Here is an 18837-nt window from a genome sequence, read left to right as displayed (position 1 = left end):
TAGCAGCAGACGCTCCTCACCCTGCGGGGTTACCTGCCCAGACCCGTACGCCAACGCCTGGAGCCAGCCCTGCGTCACCTCCTGCGGGGACTCCCGTGCCGTGGTCTACCCACCACCCGTGGTCATCACCTTCCCGGGCCCCATCCTCAGCTCCTGCCCTCAGGAGAGCTTCGTGGGCACCTCATCTCCACTGGGGCTGGGCCGCCCCAGGGGCCTGCAGGGCTCCCTTGTCTACGGGGCCTCCTTGTCCTCCTCCTCCTCCTCCAGCCAGCTCTGCAGCCAGCGCTATGGGGGCTGTGGGCCATGTTAAGCATGGCAGAAGGTGTGGGCGGCAGGAGAAACAACAGGGGAATGGATGGCAAGACCTGGATGTGCAGCTGAGCTGAGGATCATGGACCTCTGAAGCAGTGGTGACCTGTGGGTGCTGCTCAGCACCCATGGGAACTGCTCTTCTGCTTGGCGTTCTTGCACTGTTTGCTTTTGATGTCAGTTTTCTCAAAATGTGTCTTTTCCATTCTTAGAAACCAAATTACTGATTATGCAAAGTCTGTTTCTCACTGTTAGCGCACAAAACCACCAGTGGTACTAGTGGTTACTAGTGTAATAGGACACTGGAAAATGGTCTATGTATTTTTTTAGTTGTTTGGGACCATGTATTTTTTTCTTCGGTGTTTTTTTACTTTGATATCTATTTGTCTAATAGGAAACATCCATAGATGTCACCTCACACTGTGATTTGTCCAGTCCATTTGAAACTTGATCCAAACCAGAAGAACAATGTGCTGAAAATAAATGGGTTTGATTCAGATTATTAAGTTGGCCCTTTCTTAAAACGCTGAGGTCCATCTTGTATTTTTCCTTTGCTTAAAATGTACACATTTTGGTCTCAATAAACACTTATGATTGCATCCAAACAGCATTTATCTGTTTGCTTTCTTCTCTGTTTTGGGGTAATGCAGCCTCTGCAAACAAACCGAACCAAACCATACCCTTATCTTACATATCTGTAGGTGAGTGTTAGGCTCTTACAGACAGTGTTTATACAATGCTTATGGATTCATTCATCAGGAAACTGCTTATAACATGCAGAGCTTGCCTGTATGCCTGATTTAATCTTTAGAAGGAACCAGGTGTGAGAGAACTGCCCAACCCTTAGATAAAATTTTCCAAGACCAGTGTGAAATACTAAATAGCCACTCCAAAAGTATTTTAATAGCTTGCCTTTACTTCCCTTAACTTTCCATGGGTTTTTACCAGAACTGTTGTAATTCCACACACCATAAAAAAAAGGAATATTAGATTATGCTATAATTCTATACAATATAGAGAAGTAAAGTGAGAAGGTTAGTGCACAGCAGCAAAGGGAACTTCCCAGAGACAGAAAATTAGCTAGTGATGAAATCCCCATCTGAGATACAGGAAACTTGAATCCCCTTCCCTACTGTACTTTCATATCTAGCTTTCTGAGATCATAAAACTGCCTCAGCTGGGATCATAAATGCCCAAGAGCAGCTATCTTTTGCTAGCTTAATTTCTTTCTACTGTGCAAAGTAAAGAAGCCTCCAGGCAGAATCCCAAGAAACAGGGAAGCAGAAATTAGAGCTTAAAGATCAGCATAATCACATTTCAAAGAGCAACTTAGATGACCAACAGAAGACTGCAATAAATGAAAGCAGATAGGGAGAGTTCTCAATAAATAGGGAGTTGTGATCCGGCAGTGCTCAGGGACCAGCTGGAAGGAATAAAAAATTGGTTTGAGATAAATAGAGCAATTAGCCAAGTAGCCCCTCAGCTGTTGCTCACTGGTGCATTAACCCTATTTAGCAGAGTACTGCAGAGCACCTGCCTTTCTTCTCAGCACCTCCCTGGAATTCCAGATCTGAGCTATTGAATAATGTTTTAAGAATAAAGGGGAGATTGATTGCACAATGAAGAAATAGCTAACTATGTCTTTCTGTGGGTATGGATGTTATCTGTGCTGTAAGCTGTAGTAGGTGTGCTTGGCCAGCTGAGACTTTCCAGTAAGTGTCCTACGCTCTCTTCTTATGCTTCCTGCGTGCATGTGTCAGGGCATGAAAATAATGGTAAACCTCTCTTCTATTCCCTGTACTGTTTTCTGTCTCCAGCAATTTTCTGGCAGTGCAAACTGGTGCAGTACAAGGTCTCAAGTAGGCAATGATCAAACATTGGAACAGGCTGCCCAGGGAGGTGGTGGAGTCACCATGACTGGAAACATTCAAAAAGCATGTAGACATGGCACTTCAGGATATGGTTTAGTGGGCATGGTGGTGTTGGGTTGATGGTTGGACTTGATGATCTTAAAGGTCTTTTCCGACCTTAGTGATTCTGTGACCATGGGAAAACTCATTGCTGAGCAGAGGACTAATGAGGTGTGTTTGATTGGTTAAGGTCTTCATGCCCATCTCGCTACAAGGCTTAACTAGGATGGAAGCACCAACACTCTGCATGGAAGATTCTCATTTCATAAAAACAGACAGAAAGCAAAACTGGAACGCTAAAATTATGATGCAGCATGATTTTTTTAATAGATGATAGAGGAGGAAAATTTACAAAAGCAAAATGTGATCATACAGAAAATGACGAATTTGAGGCTTTTCCAAATGAGGTTTCTTGTTTCGGGAAGCTTCCTTTCAGGCACAGTGTTCTTTTCTTCTTTTGTAGCTGTAAGTTTGATGATGCAGTCCAGTTTTCATCCGTTAACATAACTCTTGACTGGCATCAGGCAGTGTCAAGGGGGAGAAATCGCAGTATGCAAACTTCTCTGTTATGCTTCTTGCATAATGTTATTAGGTTGGATGTAGAAGGAGTATTAATGCATTTGAAAATTTGGACCATGAGAAGAACAGAACAACACTTTTATAGCTAAGAAAGGAGAAGTACATCAGCAGGTACAAGCACAAATACAATGTAAAGTGTTAGCAAGAATCAGCCTTTTTATGTCAGCATCTTAAAAACCCATCTTACTCTTGAGTTTGGATCTTGCATTCAGTATCCTGACTGCTCTTGGTGCAAGTATACTCCTGCTGGGTTTGGCAGGGCTCACACTTTCTAGAGCGATAACCACTGACTCTTTGAGAACAATAAGGGTATGAGAATTTGCTTTCCTGTGATCCCCCATAAGCAAAAAAGCCTCTGTAGCCATAGGACCCCGCATAACCAAGTGAGGTCCCAATGGCAGCTGGTCCTGAGGATCCCACTACACTTTCCTGAGGGCAGGAGCTGAGAATTGGCCCAGGAAAAGTGATGACAACAGGGGGTGGGTAGACCACTGCCCTGGAGTCACCGCATGATGTGACACAGGGCTCGTTCCAGGCATTGGCGATGGGCTGTGGGCAGGTCACCTCACATGGTGTGGAGCACTGGTAGCTGCACAGCTGTCTGTAGAAGGACATTGTTCTGTAGTGGAAGTGGATCTGAAAGACAGAAGACTATGTGTAAAGCAAGTCAATGGTAGGTTAGAGATTTATGTTCAGGCACTCAGGCATATTTGTTGAGGAAGCTACCCACTTGAGTAGCTTCCCAAACAGCGATGATGTGGCTTCATAGCTCCTGGCGCTCTCTTCCACCTTTTAGTCACACTGTTTGAATTACACTTATCTTCTGTCCTTGCTAAACTCTCAACATTCTCTAACCTTCCTATGGAAATCAAACAACCTACATTTTTGACATGTCAATACAGGATGTGACAGAACATATCTAAGGGCTACATCGTAAGCAGTGCTTGCTGCAGCTGTGCTCTCTTGTAAAGGAGCACAAACCTTTCTGTACTTCATGAGACCAATGGCCATCTCACCCAACCCCTTTTTCTCAGCAGTTAACCTGTAGGACAGGATTTATGGGCACACCTGAAGTGGTTGTTCCCCTGGTTTTATCTACCCAATTCCAGCAGTTAGTATTTTAGGACTACCGACTTGTAAACCTTTGATAAAAGCGTTGGTTGTTCAGTAAGGGAAGTAGATGTTCATATACAAGTTCAACACAGAAATACACAAAGGCATGACCCAGGTTTCATTAGAACTGGACCCTTTGATCAAGCTAGTGAGGTGATAAAATAATTCCAAATTAAAAATAGAAAGCATTACAGCAATAAAAGCTTAGGACCTTAGTTACACAGGGCTTCAAAACTGAGCTTCATCTTCTACTAAAGCCAAGATAAGGCCGCAGCTCATTTCTATACTAGTTTAAGAAAGAAAAGTTGCAAATCCTTGAAGCACTTAACAAGGGCTCCAGTAGTTCCTTAAGAAGCTGGATAATGCCAGCCCCAAGCTCTTTGCTGGATCAGTGAGCTGCTTTTACAGAGAGGTTAGCCCTGTTAGTGGATTCAGTTAGAGTTATCATTAAAAGAGTGTATGAAAAAGGCACAAAGAATTAAAAACTTACTCAGGTCCCAGAGGAGAAGTCAGGAGAAGCTGTTGGGAGAGATATGAGCAGCGCATGCTTTTATACTGCTGCTCGGATAGTCTGGATGATCTGAGACACCCTTTGCTTGTGATGTTCGATTAGATTCAAAACGGAAGTAATTACACGTAATGCCTCAGAGCATATAATTATTTTGCTCACTGTTTGTAGTTATTAGGCAATTCCCAGCTTTCCTTTACACCTTACTATGTCATCCCTCTAAACTTCTTGATCACATTCAGATTCATCAGATTTCAGCCTCTCTGAAACAATCCTCAAGCTTTACCCTTCTGCAGTAATGAGAGGTAATTTGGTTAAGTTAAAACCCTCTGGTTGAAAACTGCATTATATTTTCTATCTTTTAGATTTTAAAATCCACTCAGAGTTGGGAACAGACTGTAGATACTAACCATGAAGCTGCGGGGTGCAAGTCTACTTGTTTTGCCTGCTTCACATCCCCCTTTCAGCTGCTCAGCCAAGGTCTGATGTGCTGGTGCCAACAGGGCAGCAAATCTGTGCAATTCACTGTAAGGTGGAAAATGAGCATGTAGGTAATGTGTAGTAGAAATGCTGCCAACTTTAAACTGTACTCCAGATTGTACGCACTTCTTGTACAGATCTTGTCATCCCAACAGCCAAAGCAAAGGGCATTTTATGGTCTGAAAAGAGCCTTCGCTCAGCCTCTGCTAAGAGCTGCTGTTTATTCCCCTCCTTTTTTTTTTTTTTTTTCTCATTTTTGCTTTACCGTTAGTTCTGTGTGTACTCTGGGACAAACTTCTTTCCAACTTAGGTGCCAGACCCTCAACTGCTCCGATTGAATGTGACGCCACTGAATTCAGCTCGTCTCAGTTTATATTATGCTCTCTGGAATGATTTCAGCAACGTTTTCCTAAAACACTCCAACTGAGTAACTTTGCACCTAGCTGTCTCTCCAGTGCAGGTTTCACTCCAAGACTCAATATTAATATTTTCAGAACTGGGCAATATCTGTATTTCTGGCCACAGGCAGCCTTATTTTCAGAAGCCAGTGGCACAGAGCACTTTTCAGGAGGGAATCAGAATTTGTTCAAGATGTCTCAAATTGAGTGAAAAAAAATCAATTATCATTCCAGAAGATGACTTTAAGAAGGATCTCGGTGGTCCTGCGAAACCAATAAATGCTTTAGCCCTCAACTTTCCCTGTAACCTATACAGGAGAGGGGAAACTCCATCTTTTTTGGTTTATTAGCACTGCCCTCTAAGAGGATTCTCTAGGGCAAGCCTCTTTCTAGGAGCTTGACTCTTTCATCAACACAGCAATCAGTCAGATTGACAGTGGTCTGTTATCGGGGGGGATGCAAAAGATTCAGCTCACAGACTCTCAGCAAGCAATGAATTACAGCAGTAAATTCCATTGGACATTATTGTGGCATCACAGACCATGAAGCCAGGTGCCTAATACCATTTAAGATGGAGAAGGACGTAAAAGTCAAACAACCAAAAAAAGGCGCTTGATCCATTCCCACCCAAAACGAACAAAGGGAGTGGACTGATGCCAGGAAGGACTTGGTCATTGAAGTTTTGAAAGGAAATGGACCGTGAGATGTAGCGTTGTGTCACAACGTGATGAAGCGGGGAACACCATAGTAATTAGGATAAGTCAGAAAATGTTTTGCATCCTCAAAATGAGCTGAATATGCAACAAATATCAGTTGGTAAAGCAGCAGGTCCTCATGAGCAAGGTTGTTTCATACACACAAGGAGTTTAAGTGGAAAATAGTGCTCAACTGTAAAATCTTTTTCCAGACACTCCTTTTGTTATATGAGCCCTACTAACTTGACTAAGATTAAATTTACTCAATAGTTTCCCAATTTTTGAAACACAGGTAGAAGAGCAGCTTTAATAGATAACTGTATATTCTGCTAAAACCGTGATTTTTGTAAGAGTTTGACATGAGGCTATCTCCAGGGAGGCCTTTTCATCTTGAAATAGTCTGTGAAAACTTGTTTATAAATTATTAGGCAGGGACTTCTATGACAGCAGGAGATTGCTTAGGGTACCCTGTTGCTCTTACTTTCACTTGGGTTAATCTTTATGCATAATCCTAAACTAGTTTCATAATTCCTAAAACTGAAAGCGTTTTGCTGTAGGTGACCTTTGTTTTGTATGTTCAGCTTTGGTATAAGGTTGTGAGTATCCTCAGCAGACTTCACCAGCCGCCTGAGAACTCACACCATCCCTGAACCGTCTACATGTGTCGAGAAGGAAGGATTTCTGTATGGCCATTTTGAAGTGTAACATCACCAGACTTTTCGTTTAACCTTTTAGTTAAAATCCATACTCTGGTCAGGAAAATGAGAGGCAATTCAGGGGTGTTGAGTGGGCATAGGCTGTTTGTAACTCTCTAGGGTCTGTCTGGTGAAAAAAAATGTCAGAGACATCAGAGATGAGATTTCTGACTCGTAGACCTGTAACAGCTCCACTTGCTGACGCTTTAGCTGACGCTGAGAGATGAACAAGGAAAATGTATCAAAATTTGCATCTAAGTGCTATTTCTCCATAGGTTTCATGGAAAGATGGCTAAGGATTACACAGCAGGAAATATTATTTACATCTTCAAAGTGCCAGAGTGGTTCAGCCACTCTGAGTAAATCTAAGTGTGGAGCCAGTGGCCACAGTCCTGCCCCTGCCCTCCTCTGAGCTGTGGTTTTGTGGACTGGCAGGAGCAAAACAGATACCCCTGCACAAATACCCCATGTTCTCTGTTTATTTTTCTTAATGCCGGTGTGTTTATCTCTTGCCCCGATTTCATCAAAATATCTGAAAGCAATGCAGGGTAGAAAAATAAACAGCAAAGAACAAAACAAATAGAATTGGCACAAGGCAGGAAGGTGATGGAGGTGCAGCCTGCAGGGATTTTGCATGGTCTGCTTTGTTCTTTTCTTACTTCTGGCTTCGTCCTGAAAGAATTTCTAGCTCTTAAGTGATCCTTGTGGACTTAATGGTGACAGATCATCTCCCATGAGTGGAGCCTGGTGCATGCAACGCTTGGCTGCGTCAGTAGCTTCTCCTTGCCCTTTGTGACCCCTCGGTAAAATTGACCCACTATTTTTCCTTCTATGTTTATTTTATTTCTTCCGGAAGGAAACAGGTTTTCTGCCTTTTCTGTGGCCTGGGAGGGCAGGACCTGCTGCTGAAAGTAAAACCCACTCAAATTCTAACTGTAACGATGGCAGAAATAGGCACACCTGTATTTTCCTTCCCAGCTCTTCCTCTGAATCAGAAACTGATGTGAAGACAAACACTTTGCTCTGATGTGTCAATTGTCTTTCCTGTAACAACCACCTAGACCGCGGGGCTGTTGTGAAAACGCTGTCTTTTAAAGAGCGCGCTGCATTCCTAACCACGTAGTCTCCGGATGGGGGAAGCCACACCTGCACCCGCCCGGCAGCCGGCTTCGTGCCGGGCAAGGTCCCCGCGAGACTGTGCTCGGAGCACTTCCCAGCGGGATTCGCTCCGTGGCTGGTGTCCAAAAGACAGACGGACGTGCGTCCCACTTGCCTATGTTTTGGTACCCGTCACTATCAATGGGCACGTCTGCCCCGGGATAGCGCCATGGGTGTGTTTTGACCTGTGTACTCCAGGAGTTTAGGAGGTGGACAGCCATCACCCATGGGATAGGACGTAGAGGAAACAGTAGGTCTGACAAACCTCTGTTTGAGAAGATGCTGGAATTCTACCACTGTATCCATGATCTGCACTATGCTCAGCATTGCTGCCCTGGGTCTCTGTCCTGGTTTTGGCTGGGATAGAGTTTATTTTCTTCCTAGTAGCTGGTACAGTGCTGTGTTTTGGATTTGGGATGAAAATAATGTTGATAACATGCTGATGTTTTTAGCTGTTGCTGAGCAGTCAAGGACTGTTCAGCTTCCCATGCTGGTCTGCCAGCGAGAGGCCGGGGGGTGCTCGGGAAGCTGGGGGGGACACGGCCAGGACAGCTGACCCAAACTGGCCCAAGGAATGTTCCATACCGTATGACATCATGTTCAGTATATAAACTGGGGGAGTTGGCCAGGGAGGCACTGGGGCTTGGGAACTAACTGGGCATCAGCCAGCAGGTGGTGAGCAATTGTGCTGTGCATCACTTGTTTTGTTTATTATTTATCATTATTATTGTTATTGTCTTTTTTTTCTGACCTATTAAACTGTCGTTATCTCAACCCATGAGTTCTACCTTTCTTTCCCCCCCAATTCTCTCCTCCCCCCCACTGTGGGGAGGGCAGGAGGGAGCAAAGGGCTGTGTGGTTGTTTTAGCTCCCCGGCCACATTGTGTGCTGACCCCTTAAAACAAGGGGAGCCCTCATTCATTCAAACCACTGACAGCGAAGGAACACACTGAGGGCAAGTGCCACAGGTAAATCTGTTTTAAAGATGACGAATACAAAATACATTTTACTCTATTTTCTCTATTTCCTATTACTCTGTTTCACATCTTGAAATAATTCTCACAACACACCCTACCTGAATTTCTTAGAAGTAAGTGGAACTGACGGCTTAGCTCAAACCCTCCCTGGCCAGCAAAGAACGTGACTGACATGGTTAAACAGCAGGAGAGAAATGAGAATCAAAGAGAATTGGTTTGAAAACTCTGGGCTATGGGTGCTTTTATACAGTTTCTCAGTTTTCCCTGGGGGAAGTGAAACATTCTTGGCCTCATTTGTACTCATTGTCCTTCCAATACACTTTTTCGGGTATGTCACTCAAAGTAATTGTTTTGCACATTCTTTCTCCTAACTAAAAAACTCCACCTCAGATGGTTTTACATCATAGCCCACAGACTTCTTGCATCTCAAACAGAGGGACTGATTTCCATCTTTGTTATAGCTGTAACTTTACTGAGGACAGAGGGAGATCAAGATTTACTTTTGTATGAATCTGCAAATTCATTTTTCAAATTATGTTGCTCTCTATATAACTTAACAAATATCTCCGTATGACTTGGCCATAGATTGGTGTTTGCTTGTTTTTCAAAGTGTGATAAATACTAAGTCAGAGCTGGAAATAGACATCTCAGACCTTTGTTCAAAGCCACAGTCATCTGTTTGATACCTTCTATTACTATTTTAGTTTAACTTTTTAGCTTTATCTAGCAATTCATTTACAAAGAAACAATATTTGAGTTTTGGAAGCAGTAATTGTAAACCCTTTTTAAATTCGAAGGCCACCTTCAGCATTGGACTGTTAACTACAAATTGCCAACTTGGGAAATACTTTTGCAACACCCGGAACGGAGCACTACAGAACAGAGTGTTAGACTGTGCCCTGTTTAACAACAGGTCTTAATTTTTACACATGAAATGTAGAAATTCATATCCAGCTAATGTAACTGGGCTTAGAACCAAGGCAGAAGTATTGTCATTGGTGATCAGCTTTGACTTCAGGAATACCCTTTAGTAATCCTAAAGATTTCATACATCAACACGCATTGCTTACCTTATTCGGAAACAGAAGTGCAGAAATAATATGATTAAATCTCATGTCGTGGTATAACCCCAGCTGGCAGCTAAGCACCACGCAGCCGCTCCCTCCCTCCCCCCGTCAGGATGGGGGAGAGAATCGGAAGGCCAAAAGGGACAAAACGCGGGGCTGGAGGGCTGGAGACAAAGGCGGTTTAATAAGGAAAGCAAAAGCCACGCACGCAAGCAAAGCAAAAGGAGGAGTTGACTCGCTACGTCCCATCGGCATGCTGCTGTCCGGCCCCCTCCAGGAAAGCAGGGCTGCACCACGTCTCACGGTTACTTGGGAAGACAAACGCCATCACTCCCAGCATCCCCCCTTCCTTCTTCTTCCCCCAGCTTTCTAGTGCTGAGCATGACGGCGCATGGGCTGCAATACCCCTGGGCTCAGCTGGGCTCAGCTGTCCCAGCTGTGTCCCCTCCCAGCTTCCTGTGCACCCCCAGCTGACTCATTGGCGGGGCAGTGTGAGAAGCAGAAAAGCCCTTGACTCTGTGGAAGCGCTGCTCAGCAGCAACGAAAACATCAGTGTGTTATCAACTTTATTCTCATACTAAATCCAAACCACAGCACTAGACCAACTACTAGGAAGAAAATTAACTCTATCCCAGCTGAAACCAGGACATGTCAGCCACCTGTGTTAGCCAATATGTCCCTATCCTATTATTTTTCTGGACTGAGACATGTCAGAAAGTCTGTGTCAGGTACCTTTGAGGGTACCGATTGCACAGCCTTAATCTCCTGTAAATTAGCTTTTCTTCTGTGTTGCGTAGACGGTAATTTTTCTTCCCATTATGTCTTGGAGATGCATTCTTAGATTGTCAGTGCCTTGGAGCTGGAAAATCTCCCATTTTGTTTCTTACAGTTCCAAACAATGATCATTGACTCAGTGTTACAGTGCAGGAGATAAAAGAATGAAGATGTGGTGTGCAGTGCTCCTCCCAGCTCTCCCACTGAATCAACAAGTGTGGCTCAGTGCAATATTTAGCCTCAGTTTTTTAATAATCTCATCAAGAAATCAAGAATAAAAATTACCCAGTTAATTTGGGTGTTGTACAAATGAGTGGTTGTGTATAACGCAAATAAAAACAAGGGTTTTGTATTCTCTTAAGATATAAAAAGAAAAGACTAAGATTGAGCAATAAGGATGGGAGTATTAAAATGGGCAGCAACTAAACTGGCGTGATCACAAAGCAAATGTGATTTCCACAGGAAGGAATTAAAAAGGGGTCAATAGACTGAGAGCATTTCCAGTGCCTGAGGAGAAACAAGACTATTTGGTGAGGATGAAGAAAAGATGATGATGATTCAGAAGTGCCTGTTTTGGAGGAAAAGTGATTAGCACAGGTCGGGCACTAGCTGGTCATCGTTCTCCTTTTAGAAGGGTGACTGGTCACTCCTAGCTCTGCCTGATGCACACGTGCCCTCCTAAAGATGCTGAGCCCATAAGCCATGGGCTTAATAAATACAGGTTTATTATTTCCCATACCCCACTGCTCTGCCACTCTACCGTGCTCGCTCTGGCAGCAGGAGCTGCAACTTGGCCCTGCATGCTTCTCAGAACTTCAGGTGTCATGGCAGCATGGGTATAGAGCCTCTTAAAGACTTGCAGGTGGTCACTTTTCACAGTCATTTCCATAGGGTAGTATCCGCCTTTTAAACACAGAAAGAAAGGAATTGTGGATGCCCAGATTAGAGACATACTTCACCATCCCTTTGAGAGTACGCCCTAACTTGGATGACCATTAGTGTTGCACCAACAACCTTGACTATCATCCATCTGGGTTTTTAAGGATTTAATTCCAGAGATATTTCACAGGACCAAGGAGAATGTGTTGCAAGACTTGGAGAGTCCAGTATGAGGACTCCCCACTACTACTGCCTTCCGGATCTGAGAGATTCTGGGGGTTTGGGGTTTTGCCCATGAAACTAATTTAATTTAAACCAATCTCATGGATCACTGCATACTTTAGGCACACACCACAGCCAGATTTTCATCTGATTTCCTCTGCTTCCAAGTTAACCTTTCCCATTTGCAGTTTTGTGCTATATTAAACATTTTTCCCAGCAGGTAAAATACTGCTCTGTGCAAGCCTGCGTAACACCCACATGAAATGGGAAATTACTACTGATGATTTCTAGAAGAGATGATTAAGACAGAGGCCAAATGATTTACCAAACATCTCTTGGCAATTAAGTGAGCCTCTGGGAGGAGATCTCGGGCATGTCTTGTACTTGTTAGTGTTATTATTTATAATTATAATTCTATTATCTCTTAGCTTATGTAAATGAGGTTGGCGCCCAGATACCATGAAAATAAAGAGTTCAGACAGTCACTGCTGTCAGGAACCAATAAACGAAACCAACTAGTTTTAGGTATGGTGAAAGGAAGGATTACTGTCCCCACTGAAGAGAGCCTCCTTCAGCAAGCACAGAGAGTGGGTTGTCCTCGCCCCAATGCAATGACGGTGCCTAAAAACCTCTCCCCAAATTCTTGGCAAAAGTTACACTGGAAATCTGCTCCAGACCACTGTACCTTAACCAGGACATCTTTACCTTGCCCTGGGTCTAGACTTGATGTTGTTTTCTATTTTCCATGTTGTAGTTTCCCTAGTAGGTTCAAGAGCAAGACCAGGGTAATGTCTCTGCTTACAATAATAAATAGCAAAGAAAACAGAACATTTCTATCCTGCCTGATAACTCCACAGGAGTGCAGATTACAGCTCACAGTAGGGCAGGGACACAGTTCCTTAAATGAGTTTTGCAGTCAGGAGGGAATAGCCATGTGTAATCTAATTCAGCTCTCCAATTACTAAATGGTGTAAGCAATATTTTTTACATATAAATCCTTTAAGATTATCAAATTTAAATGCAGGTGTAGGAGGACCCCAGCGTTTGATGCCTCACTTTGATCTGTGGTCTGTTACATCAGGTGAGGAGCTGGGTACCATTTTCCAGTCGTAAATGTATTTATTACGGACTCCCGTACATAGCTAGACCAGGATCCACTGTCTGAAAGTGCCCAACGTGATGTTTCAAAACAAGGGAGTTGTTAAAAGCAGTATATTTTGGAGTAACTTGTGCATGAGACTAATTCCTTCCTAGCATTTCTAAGGAAGGGTTGCCTTGCCCTTTTTCATCTTGTTTTTAACTAGGGCAACATATAATAATATTGACCAGCAATCTCAGGAGGTGGGATAAAAAGACTTCTGCAGCATATAAGTCCCATTTCCCTTCCCTCCACCACCCCTTCAAAATAGGCTGTAGAAACTCACTATTAACATCCAAAAGGCCCTTATATCAGAGAGCTGCTTCTCTGTAGCTGTGAACAGGATGATCACCGTAACTGAGTACCTGAGGGCAGCAAGCTATAGTTGGTTTTTTTCACCTGCTGAGGAAAAAGAGAGCGGGGATAAAAAGGGAGAAGAACAGTATCTGGCCAAGGGTTGGTGTAAAGGTCTCTAAGTTTCATCTCCTTTTGCAGACAAAAGATTTGAAAACCTTTGCACCAAGCATGACAAAATCAATACATTATTTAAAAAAAAAAGTTTGTTTTGTCAAATCAGCAGTCCTCTGTTTCACCCGAGTTATGTACTCTGAAGCCTGGACAAGTGGAAGAAGGAAGTTAATTTCTGCAATGAGTAGAAAGAAACTAAGGGTGAATACTGTCCCTATTTTGAGATGAAAGATTTCTGAAGGGTGCAACATGGATGTGATACCATTCAACTAATAATTGCTTAACAGCAAACAATATGCAAAGATTCCTCCACCCGTTGACGTGACAAATGCAGGAAAGTTTGTTTTGTAACTAGGAAGGACTGCATGCCCGAAGAGTGGCTCAGACCCTGGAGGTGCTCTGAGGAACCATATAAAAGTGCTTGGAGCACAGAGCTCTTCAAACCACTCTTCTTGGCTTCTCCTTGGTGGTGAACTGAGTAAGTCTGACTTCAGTTAAATCTGTTTTATGAGTTTAAATGCCAATTTAATAAGAGTTTTAATGTATTTATGTCTGAGCATTTAATATGTCTTGGTCATTGGAAGAATGTTACTTTCAAAAAAAAAAAGATTCTGTAACTTCTTTCAGCTTGGCAGCTTTGGACGATATGGGTTTGATATGGAGAGCGTGGGACTTCAAGAGCTGCTTGCATGTTTCAGAGAAAGAATGTTTAATGATTTTGTCTATGTGTGGGAGTGCTTTGCAAATGAAGAAAATGGTTCTAGGAACAGTTTTAAATAGATAAATACTGCTAGGTTAATCCTCACCCGTCCTTATCAAAGCATCCAGGATTTGATGACTTCTACCAGGTTATCTAATCTTCATTATTTGAAGATATATGAATTGCCATCACACTTTCTATTTAGCTACAGAAGAGTAACTTTCTGAATATTGTATGGTTTGAATAAATGAGGGCTCCCCTTTGCAAGTGCGCCTGCACCGCCATCCCTGACCCGTGCCCTCTCCACTCTGCGTGTTTCAGGCTTGCTTCCAGCCAGGAAGATGTCTTCCTACAGGCAGGTCTGCAACTACAGCAGCTACTCACCCTGCGAAGTGAGCTGTCCCACGCCGTACGCCAATGCCTGGAGCCAGCCCTGCGTCACCTCCTGCGGGGACTCCCGTGCCGTGGTCTACCCACCACCTGTGGTTGTCACCTTCCCGGGCCCCATCCTCAGCTCCTGCCCTCAGGAGAGCTTCGTGGGCACCTCAGCCCCACTGGAGATAGGCAGCTCCTTTGGCTACGGGAACTGCCTGGATGCCCAGAGCTCCGTTGGGTCCGGCATCTCCCTGGGTGGCAGGTACTCCTACCCCTGCTATTCCCGCAGGTACACGACTTACTCTCGTGGGAGCTACGGGCCCTGCTAAGCCCTGCAGGGGTTCCCTGGGGAGCCGGACCCAACTGGGATGAGAACAAAGTCCCAGTCCATGAGTGAGCGGTGGGCCATGGCTTTCAGAGGGGCAAGCATACCAGGCTGCAGCGGGGGTCCTCAGGGGCTGGGCACACTCAGCCACCCTGAGGAACAAGCCCAGACACTTTATTTCCCTTCCTGTTGGATTAGGTATCTGCTAACAAGATCCCAACTCTGTGTTTAAGGGACTGTTTACTTGCGAAATGTACTTAGTTTAAATTCAAGTGGTTTATAGAAGACTAAAGAGCAGTGTAAATCAGATTCTGTAATAATTCTGTATCTAGCCTTTCTTGATATATGGACTAATTTTTTCAGAGCTTTTGAGATATAGTGGGAAAAACTGCTCAAAGCTCCAGTTTGATTCTGGGAGGTACCCTTTTTCACATAGTCTGGGATTTGAAAAACAAACACACACCCCAAAAAAAGAAAAAAAGCACAACAGATGAAAACCAAGCTCGATTCGCAAATGCAAAAAAAATCACCTTACAAACTGCAGCCCCCAAAGACGACAACCACGTCCATCCCCACCACATCCTGCAAGTGTATTCTATACTGTCTGGATTGTTATGTTCTGTTGCTATGAAGTCCTTGATTTGTTTCAATTAAAGTTCATATTGCATCATAACATTGGTTTCCTTCTGGTTTCCTTTTCTCCTCAGCTCAAAACTATTGGGCAATGAGGCTAAAATGATTCCTCATTTGAGACCCAGGCTCCTCTGGGTGTCAATCACCAGGAAAAGGACAAGGTGTCCTAGCCCACCTATCCACAAGATGTGCCCATCCCTACCATCTTTTTTAAAGATTTGTGGTGAAAGGGGTGGGATTAAACAATCATATTACAGTTGGATCAGAGGTTCATCCTCCCACTAGCTTACAAAGAGAAAGGAGTTGCCCTCAGTAGCTTCACTACATTTTGGAAGCATCTTTGCTACTCAAGGTCTTCTGCTAATTGCAGATGTCAGTACTATGAACAGATATCCATTTCTATCCTGGGAAAGCCCTGGCTTCAGCTTCTGCATGGAGCTGTGCCCAAACAGCGCAGCATGTGGGCATGATTTTCTCTGGCCCTTAAAAGCATTGTTTTTTTTCCTGACGCTGAAGGGCCAAAACTCTTATTTCCAAGGGAACTGAGTACCTGTGACTGGAGGAAAACTGCCTTTTGGCAAGTAGTGGAAATTTACTGTCTCATCTGGAAGAGAAATAAGGGAACTCAGAAGGAAGCGAAGTCAATTCGGCCAAACGGAGGTAAGTGGAAAACTGAGGTGGAACAAACACCAGGTCAGTGCGATGCAATGTGGTTTTTAATGGGCATAAGCAGCAGAGCTAACAGTTGTGCTAACACAGGGAATACAGACAGACACTTCAGGGTCCCTTATATCACAAAGTTGGTGATATTGCCATGCATTTGGTATGAGAATTTCAGCGTTCCTTATTACAGCTATATAATTTGAGCTATATATCCTATTTCTACCCCTTTACAATATATTCATTTTAAAGCAGACATACTAAGGCAAATGAGGTCTTCATTACTCTTGTACTGTAGTGCTGTGGAAGGCCACAAAACAATGTACAAATTCCTACAACACACTAAACTGAACATTGTTTAACCTCAAGGTTATTGAGGGCACCTCAATACTTGTAGTGCACAAAGCCTTTTTTGTAACTGAGTGTCCAGCCCAGCCCCAGGAACAGCACAATAAATGCATAGATGGGAAGATATACACAGAAGATGCCAAAAGCCTAAAGTGTAAAATGGAAAAATATGCTTATAGGTTGAGCTGGTTATTTTTTCCTAATACCAAATTTGCTCCAATATAGAGCTTTAGGGCAATGAAAATTTTCAGCTAAAGTAATCTAAACGGGGATAAAATAAGAGTTTTGAAAAGGAAAAGTAGTTAAAAACATTCATGTCTCCGTAAGATAAATCACTTTTACTCTGTTTTAAAATTTTAAAAGGAATTGTTTTCCAGGTGGATTTTTTTTCTTTCTTCCTTGAAAAATTATTTTTCTTTGCGGGACCTTGACTAAATTTTTTTTTAATCTGCATGTGCATGTAGTTACACAGTTTGCCCAGCTCTACCTATAAGCCTGTCTTTCTGGGCACTGCTGAGAGCTCGCAGCTCCGGCTGCCTTCCGAGCAGTGAGCTCTCAGCTCTGCTCAGGCTCAGTTCCTCATCCATGATTTTCTGCCCCGTTTTCCACACCCTGGTCGCTCTGTGCGGTGGAGTCCCATGAAACATTCAGCATGGCCCACAGCTTCCTCGGCTGCAAGTGCTGTACCGGCAGTACACGGGCTACAATCTGGCTACAAAACGTATGGGCTACAATTTCCCCTTCCCAGTGATGAGTACCCGGAATGGCAAGACCTGCTGTAACTGCATGCACCCCCATAAACCTTGGAGCCTCCAAAAAGAATGGAGCCCTGTAAGCCAACGGCATTTCCATAGCCCTCGTAACCAAGATGGTCCCCAGAACCAAACGGGCCGCCAACGCCGAGCGGTCCACAGCTGCCCACAACGCTTTCCTGTGGGCAAGAGCTGAGAACTGGTCCTGGGAAAGTCAGGACGATGGGTGGTGGGTAGATGACAGCTCTGGAGTCATCACAGGATGTCACGCACAGCTCCTTGCGGGTGTTGGCCAAGGGCTGAGGGCAGGTCACCTCACATGGGCTGCCGTATGGTATGCACAGGTCTCCACAGTGAGACATCGCTTGGGAAAGCGGGTAAGTCTGAAAGATGGGGAGGAGATCAAGAGAATGGTCCCTTGCAGTTGGGGCACAGGTCCTTGCAGTGAAGGCGGTCGCCCACCAGTCCCTTCCTGCACCTGGAGTGAACATACAGCATGAGTGAGAGAGAAGCTTGGAGGGCAGCGGGGTGCTCTGCTAAGGTTTGTTAATAAATTGCTTTCTGTAAATAGCCAGCCTAAAAAAAAAAATAAAAACACAAATTTCATCCTAATTCCAAGCTAGACCCGATTCTTTCTATTTCGAAACATTGATAGAAATTCCGGCTACCTTAGAGCTCGGCAGAAGTACTCACTAAGCACAACTGTGTGAAATTGCTGCGGTCACACCTGGAGCCAGTGCAGAAGCAGGAGCCTGCCCTCAGGAGCTCTCCAACACAATATCGTTTATTTATTAGGCAAGTTCCCCTGTCCCTCAGGACACTGACTGCAGTGCGTCCTCTTGCCTCCAGGCATAGATTAAACACAGAATAAGAAGCTTCTTTCACAGAAGTATTCGCAGTCAAGGAGCCAACTACAGCAAGTATTAGCACAAATACATGGCACATGGCATCAGGCAGGGTCTGGAGCTACAATGGCTTGTTCTAGAAAGAAGGGGAGTGCTGCTGTTTGAGGCCAGACCTGGGCTCAGCCTAGCCTACTATCACTCACAGATAGTCTAGTTTCTTTTCGTTTTCTGTAAGAAATATTCAGTGCTGGTGCACTCAATTTTGGAGTTATTTTTCTAGGACAAAGTTGTGCCCTATCCCAAAAACTGAGTCTTTCCATGTATTTTCACCCATCCAGACCTTAAACATGCACAGGAGATATGAACCTGTGTATGCATGAAAGGAGAAAAAGGATTAACATTTTAAACTTCAGTAGCTGTATGTGAAAGAATAAACATTTGATAGATGAGAATCTGGTTAAATAAACATCCTGAAACACAATCTACAGTATTAAAATACTTCTGCTGTGAGACTGTACAAAAAGGAGAGAATTTAGACCCTATGTACTTAGTGGAAGGTATCTAAAACCCATGTGGGTCTCTAAGTCCTACATTACCTCCCCAAATCTGCTTCTGTCAAAGCCCACAATAGACAGCTTGCAGTAGAGATGTGTTTATAGCAGACAGCTATAGCAATTCTGAGAGTAACAAAGCTTTACACTAAAACTAAAGACGCAACTGTCAAAAGAATAAGGCAAAGCAGACTTACTTGATCCCCTGAAGAAAGAAAGTTAGGAAAAGCAGGTAAACAGCCTTGAGCTGCAAGTGCTTTTATACAATACCTCCAGCT

At 43.8% G+C, this 18837-nt stretch overlaps 3 protein-coding genes across 3 annotated transcripts; 1 reads left to right on the top strand and 2 right to left on the bottom strand.

Annotated features, from left to right (window-relative positions):
* Positions 1 to 2981: 2981 nt before the first annotated feature.
* On the bottom strand, positions 2982 to 3413 carry LOC104628220 (feather keratin 4-like). The gene has a single exon (XM_010296732.1). The coding sequence runs from the start codon at positions 3411 to 3413 to the stop codon at positions 2982 to 2984; it is 432 nt and encodes a 143-aa protein (XP_010295034.1).
* A 10998-nt stretch (positions 3414 to 14411) lies between these two features.
* On the top strand, positions 14412 to 14774 carry LOC104628219 (feather keratin 4-like). The gene has a single exon (XM_010296731.1). It carries the CDS (start codon positions 14412 to 14414, stop codon positions 14772 to 14774), a length of 363 nt encoding a protein of 120 aa, XP_010295033.1.
* A 1673-nt stretch (positions 14775 to 16447) lies between these two features.
* LOC104628218 (feather keratin 3-like) lies at positions 16448 to 17525 on the bottom strand. The gene is made up of 2 exons (XM_010296730.1): positions 17214 to 17525; positions 16448 to 16558 (listed from the first exon to the last, which is right to left on the bottom strand). The coding sequence occupies exons 1-2, from the start codon at positions 17523 to 17525 to the stop codon at positions 16448 to 16450; spliced, it is 423 nt and encodes a 140-aa protein (XP_010295032.1).
* Between the last annotated feature and the right edge of the window lie 1312 nt (positions 17526 to 18837).

Source organism: Phaethon lepturus, unplaced genomic scaffold (assembly GCF_000687285.1).
Source record: "Phaethon lepturus isolate BGI_N335 unplaced genomic scaffold, ASM68728v1 scaffold8461, whole genome shotgun sequence".
Classification (NCBI taxonomy): Eukaryota; Metazoa; Chordata; class Aves; order Phaethontiformes; family Phaethontidae; genus Phaethon; species Phaethon lepturus.
Note: the sequence above shows the minus strand (reverse complement) of the source record. Positions and strands in the feature narration are given on the sequence as shown.

What these genes read in the sequence shown, in the direction of transcription:
- LOC104628220 (XM_010296732.1), bottom strand. Translation starts at nt 3,413, where the DNA reads ATGTCCTTCTACAGACAGCTGTGCAGCTACCAGTGCTCCACACCATGT.
- LOC104628219 (XM_010296731.1), top strand. Translation starts at nt 14,412, where the DNA reads ATGTCTTCCTACAGGCAGGTCTGCAACTACAGCAGCTACTCACCCTGC.
- LOC104628218 (XM_010296730.1), bottom strand. Translation starts at nt 17,525, where the DNA reads ATGTCTCACTGTGGAGACCTGTGCATACCATACGGCAGCCCATGTGAG. An exon ending in TTCTTTTTGGAGGCTCCAAG is followed by an intron (nt 16,559 to 17,213) that starts GTTTATGGGGGT and finishes TTTACACTTTAG; the next exon opens with GCTTTTGGCATCTTCTGTGT.